A 6,201-nucleotide genomic window follows, 5' to 3' on the forward strand; every position below is an offset into this window, starting at 1 on the left:
GAATAGACCCATTGAGGATAGCACACAAGCGAAGGTGAATTAATCGCCGCACTACCTTATGGCAACACGTTACGAACGCGTAACAAGTACAACTCATAGTTCTCTCGCTACAGCGTGTTTCGTTTACTCTCAAAAACGGTACCTCAGTAACCTCCCCAAAAGTAGATCATCTTCATGACTCAGGGCGCCTGTGACCCACGGCACCAACTCGTACTCCATTATAACCTCCTCGGATGCTGTCAGGTCGCGTTCCAGCGCCACCAGGGCAAAAAAGTGCTCCTCCAGGAGTCGCCGGAGTGCCTCCTCTCCGTTAACGTGGCGCCGCTCTGACTCTTGCAGAAACTCGTCGCGGTACCAGCGCGGAAGCTCCTCAACCTCAAATGCAACCTCCACTCGTGCGTTTCGTCTCCGCTCACCGCCATCGTCACCGTTTACGAGATCAACAAAAGGTATTATGCCCAGTTCGACACTACTTCCCTCCCCGTTGGTCCAGCAAGCAGGAAGTCGATGAGACCTTGTCAATATGACATCAACAGCCCAGCGAAAGTGGTTGGGGGACGGCATCAAGTTTTTTTCGGAAAGAACCTCGTATGCTGAGCAAATTTCCTCCTGCATGCTACCTTGTACCTCTATGAAGTAGGGAAGCAGTTGGACACGGTGAAGCCGACATTGTCGGCCGCTTTCGTCTTCCATCGTCCGGAAGTCCTGCATTCGGGGAAGAACGTTTAACCAGCCCCACCACGGCGACAAACTGCGCTGATGCTCAATGGCAAGCCGCCACGCCAAACTGATCCACTCCCCTGCTGTGCAGCCCAATAGCCGCGACAGCACACCGCGGTTCAGGATCTCCAACTGCGGTGATTGCATTAAGTCCTCCTGCCGCACCCTCGCGCCCAATTTCTGAACCGTTGAAAGAGAAAATGCATGCCGTGAGGGTACAACCAGCAAAGGTGTACCACTATCGCAGGCGTCCCGTACGTAAACACCATACCCAACGGACGCGTCGCGCTTCTCAATTAAAACAGTTTGGTGAAGTCCAATCCGCTTGAGAATGGCATATGTTGCGGTGTATTCCGCGAACTTACCGCTCCGTTGCCCCCGCATGCCCCATGACGCACTCCAGGCTCGAGGACAGGCGCACACACACAACTGTTAAGACGTCTACAGACTAAAAAGCGGAGGGACAAAAAAAGAAGTGCTGGGGCAGAAAAGACAACAAGGCAAACAAGGGAGTAGTGAAAAGGTGTGCATCCTGATTCTTTTCGGCCATGAGGACCGGGCTTTTAAAAAGGAAGCAGCCGGACAAACGGTGGAGTTGATCGTAACGCCGTTAGTAGACGGCCACAGCAAAACAGAGGAGGGTATTAAAAAAAAGGGGAGAAGCAAATGAGAATAAGGGACGCAACATCCTCTCATTCTATACCTATTGAAAACAGAAACGGCTCCACCTACTTAGGTGGAGGTGGAAGTTATCCCCCGGTTCCTGCCTTTCAAAGAGGTAACGTATTCCAACACCGCTTTGGCAGAAACAACGTTCCCGACGGTGTTCAGCATGTTTGCGTAATCAACCAGGACGTTCAGTAATACTTCTCCCAGTGTTAAGGCATCAGAGGAGTCATCTTCCGCCACTGGAAGTACAATCGGTTCCTGCAAGGATTCTCGTGTGTTGAAGGAGGGATCCTCCAACAATACCATAGCCAGCAAACCGGCAATGTCTTCAAACTGGGAAGACTCACTAAGCAAAACGAGCACCTGAAACGGAAGGGCCTGCGAAGCCAACATTACTGCCGCTTCCATTACCTGACCGTGCCTGACCAAGTGCGAACACCATCGGCAGATAAGATCTCGTTGCTGCTTGACTGGAAGGGGAGAAAGTTTTGCAAGCACAGCACCCTCACCCCACTTGCCCGAAAGCTGCAAAGCTTTCACTGCTTCATAGAAGTGGCCCGACAGCATGTACTTATCGACGGCACTGTCTAAGTCACCCCGAGCTCGCAGAAGAGAAGCCACCCGGCTTGTTGTAAGTGTCAAAAGCTCCGAAGCTGGTCCGCTGAGGGCAGCAACCGATGCAGAGATAGCCACAGCAAAATCTGACAGGTGAGGAAACCGGTTGTCTTCATGACTGACGTCCATGAGGACATCTATAGCTTTTTGTGGCTGCTGAAGCTTCAACAACTCGCGCGCAGTGAGAAACCGTTGTGAAAACACGTCAATCTCCTTCCCTTTAGACGCTTCAAGCGCCTCAGCACGGCGTTCGTTCATGTAGACATGGTTGTTGTAAACTACCTCGGATGCCGCGGAAACTTCAGAAAAGCGATCCGCGCAGTAATAAGGTACTGGGGGTCCAACTTCTGGACCTCCCTTCCATCGTTCAACAGACTTGGACTGCTGACCACCATCGCCACCAGCCTCAGCACCGCTACAGTTAAGACCGCGCCTCAAGCAGAACTGCATCCACAGACGCTGTCTCTCCTGTTGACCAAAAAAACGGGCTACCCAAAGGGCAATCTCATCAGTACGACTCTGTGTAAACGCATGTTGTATCCCCTCGTAAATATACCTCGGTACCATCGTCTTCCTGTAAAGATCCAGTTCACGTGTCAAAGAGGAAATGGCGGCGGTGATCACCTGTCCAAAAGGACCGCGACACGGAAACCGCTCAGGATTAATGCCCCGAATTAGGCAACTTGGACAGATATCACTTGAGGGTCGAACTTCAGAGGGTACCGCTGAGCATGCGACTTGGGTCTCCAGCACTGTTTGAATGTACATCCGATGCTCCGGAACAAAAAAGGCACTGTTCTGGAGTGGCCGTCTCAATGCCTTACTGAACACACTACTATTGATACTGGTGAGTAACTTATCAACCACTACAATGTTACCGGTTAGGGTTAGAAGGAGAAGTGCATCTCCCAACCACGTTGCCCCACGCGCCCTCAGGTTGATGTCTGTGTTCTTGGAATATCCCATGCGTTCTTGACTGGATATACTCCAGACGCCGAAGGAGCCATCCGAAAAAACGACCGCAAGATACTCCTCTGACCAATTTCCTGCGTCGGAGGGTTCCCCTTTGTTATCGGATCCACCTCCGCCCTTTGATACGGCCAATGCAATTGCAGTCTTCGCCGCGGGGATATCCTTCAGTGATCGCACATGCAACCCAGACGTTCCCACGCCAACAACAGTCACCGCACCAGAGCCGTCAACAACGACGGAAGCATCCCTTGTTGGAGTACATAACACCCGGGTAGACGACCCGTTGGGAAACCTCGGGACCGCGTCGCGGTTTGGAACCACTTGATCCCACGACACTGTCCAGAAACTCATGGAACCATCTGAAAAAACAATCAAAAGGAGCTCTGGAGCCCCCTTCAAACCCGCTAGGACGGGTGTAAAGATTTGGGGAGCCCAGGAGGCACTCGCCACCCCTGTCCCTTCATAGGAGTAAATGATGCGGCTTTCTGTAATGTTCCAAACCTCGAACGTGCCGCCAAAGAAAGTTAAAAGCAGGAACGTCCCAGTCGCGTCTTGCGTGATATTCTTCATGCGTGTAGCATCAGAGTACTTGGGCTCACGCAGCACTTGGAGCACCACACCGCTGTGACAGTCAAACAATGTCACCTGGTGATGTTGTTTAGACTGCTCAGCCTTATTCGTCACCACCCACACACATTCCTTAGAACTGTGCGGCGCGAGAAGTATGATATGAGTGTTGCTTGTATTAACAAAATTTATTCGTCTCAGGGCGTTGCTGTGTGCCACATCAACCAGGGCCAAGTAACCTGCCTCCAGGGCACAGCACAGCGTGTTGTCGCCAAGTACGCAAAACCCGGTGGGCTTCTTTAGAGCGGCGGAAAAATAACTGTCGATCACCCACCGTCGGCAATCCACCCTGTACCGCCACCGTGCCACAGATCCATCAGAAAATATGACGGCAAAAACATTTGGTGCTGACAGAGACTGGATAACATTTGTTGCCACCTTTGACGCAATACGCGCACCCCTGACATCAGTAGACACACTCGTTGCCTTGCCCACACGTAGCAGGTACCACGCAGTGAGTCGCTGGTTTGATCCATACGAATACAAAAGTGGAAGCTGCTGCGTATCTTCAGTCAGTGTGCTCGGTGCAGAAGAGAAAATGCGTCTGAATTCACCATCACCCGCGCTGTATCGTAACACGTTCTCATCGAGAAGCAAGTTTGCCCTGCAGTCATAGACGCCCACTGAGTTTCTCGTAGCAAAGTACAGGAGCCCCTCCTGAGACTCGCTAAACACAGCGTCCACGACAGTTTCAAAACCGTCCGTGCTTTCGAATACCAAATTCTTCACACATGCACGGGGGCTTTTCCCATTCCGGTCCTGATCCTGAGAGTAAATCATACCAATTCGGTCACCAAGAACAACACAGGAGGTCCAAAATTCACTAAGTTTCGATGTGCGCACGCAAAGTGGGATGAACTTCTCGTTAGTTCCGAGTGCAAAAGTTAGTTGAGGGTCATCGCATGGGTCATTGCTCGAAAGATGCGAGTCGTATACAAAACAGGAAGAGTCTTGCGTCACCACAAGGATACGCTTCTTCGTCACAAGGGATATTGCGCAAATGGGACGGTTGCTAGGAAGCTGGACACTGTTGACAGTCGTACCTTCCGTGACGTTCCATACCTTCAAAACACCCGTTCGGTCGCCCGTAAAAAGTAACAACCCCTGATGTGAGCACGAAGGCGACGTCGGATTCCACTGAACAGATGTTACCGGTGAAGCATGGCCATGTAATGTTTGCACCAACTGCATGCTGTTTATATCAATTATAATCACTTCGCCAGAGCCCTCGCAATAGGAGCTCGTTGCCAACAAATCATGGCAACTTATCTGAGCTGCTTGATACGGCCATTTCTTTATGTCCTCAATAAGAGCGGCGGAAGCGCCACCCGAAGCCAACTTTCCAGGAATTAGTCTGGGACACAAAATGGCAGTCAACTGGCTCATATTTTGCTCTGCTTTCGGTGAGTTATACAAAAATGTGTGTACAGGGGTGTATTACACGGGGGACCAGCCTTCTCTACCCTATACAACATTAAGTGAATTAGCGGATTGCAAAAAAAAGGACCAAAACCAAAAACCGAGGACAGAGAAAAAAAGCTAGCGGGACAACTAAGGAAAGGTAAGAAGCAAAATAAAATGGCAGTGGAACACCTCCAGTTATTGGTATTCAACCAGATCGCCAAATAACGCGTGTTACCTTTACTCGCTTATTAGAGGGGATTTCGTCCTCGAATCCGGTCCAGTAGCACGGCTGCAGAATGAGCACCTTCCGATAGCGTCACTACGCCGCAAAGGGCCGTCGCTGCGGCCATGCACACCTCCTCTGGGGGCTCCCCTCGCTCCTTCCAACCGGCTCCCTCAAACATCGTCCCATCGAACAAAACCAAATCGATCACACCAAGTTTTCGAGGAACGTTTGCAATCTCTTCTGACCCCAAATAACCCTTCAAGTTGTGTGCATCAGCCACCTGCTTTAGTAAGCGAAGTGTGGATGAGCCAGTTAAGGTGAGTTCAATAGGCATGGCCACGGCAGCACGCACCGAACGTGAACGGACGTAACTGGGATGTATAAGTGCACAGCGGAAAAGGTCGTTTTCAACTATTTTCTCCCTTGGAACAACCCCCTCCAGTGACTTTTGCAGGCTCGTCGTTGAACTTTCGACCCACCCCTCGGGAAGGCTCAAGTTGGCCTCAAGGAATTTGGCCCTTGGAGTGGCAAGCAACTTACTTCCCTCTTCCACCCTCGTAACGGTTGCACCCTCGGACGTGGACATCCGCGCCTGGGGAAGCTCCCGCGCGCAATCCCTAAGAAGTTTCAAATAGTGCTGCCGATTCCTCGTAGCACCCGCTGCCACGTTGACGACACGGCGGCTTGTCATAAATAGCCACGCGTAGGGCAGCGCCCCCGTACTCCCTCGTGGTCGAAATGAAAGAGGAGGCGCAGTGCCTCTCGGGTGACGCAGGCGAACGAAAAAGAAAAACAAGACGGAAGAGTGACGAAAGGAGCGTACATAAACACATATTTCCCGAGAGGGAAAAGGCCAAATGAAGCAACACCACATATGGGTATGTGATGAAAGAGCGACAAGACATATGGCGGAGTGCGGTATGCTGCCACACAAAGGAACGTGGAAAAGGAAAACGATGAAAAAAAAA

At 51.3% G+C, this 6,201-nt stretch overlaps 3 protein-coding genes across 3 annotated transcripts; all 3 read right to left on the bottom strand.

The window, feature by feature from the left end:
* Positions 1–129: 129 nt before the first annotated feature.
* TEOVI_000267000 (uncharacterized protein) lies at positions 130–1,104 on the bottom strand (the record flags this gene model as incomplete). The annotated part of the gene is made up of 1 exon (XM_067225707.1): positions 130–1,104. The coding sequence occupies one exon, from the start codon at positions 1,102–1,104 to the stop codon at positions 130–132; it is 975 nt and encodes a 324-aa protein (XP_067081808.1).
* A 348-nt stretch (positions 1,105–1,452) lies between these two features.
* On the bottom strand, positions 1,453–4,989 carry TEOVI_000267100 (WD domain, G-beta repeat, putative; the record flags this gene model as incomplete). The annotated part of the gene is made up of 1 exon (XM_067225708.1): positions 1,453–4,989. The coding sequence occupies one exon, from the start codon at positions 4,987–4,989 to the stop codon at positions 1,453–1,455; it is 3,537 nt and encodes a 1,178-aa protein (XP_067081809.1).
* Positions 4,990–5,255: 266 nt separating this feature from the next.
* On the bottom strand, positions 5,256–5,924 carry TEOVI_000267200 (uncharacterized protein; the record flags this gene model as incomplete). The annotated part of the gene is made up of 1 exon (XM_067225709.1): positions 5,256–5,924. The coding sequence occupies one exon, from the start codon at positions 5,922–5,924 to the stop codon at positions 5,256–5,258; it is 669 nt and encodes a 222-aa protein (XP_067081810.1).
* Positions 5,925–6,201: the final 277 nt, after the last annotated feature.

This window comes from Trypanosoma equiperdum, assembly GCF_001457755.1.
Source record: "Trypanosoma equiperdum strain OVI genome assembly, contig: ctg_586, whole genome shotgun sequence".
In the NCBI taxonomy this organism is placed as follows: domain Eukaryota; phylum Euglenozoa; class Kinetoplastea; order Trypanosomatida; family Trypanosomatidae; genus Trypanosoma; species Trypanosoma equiperdum.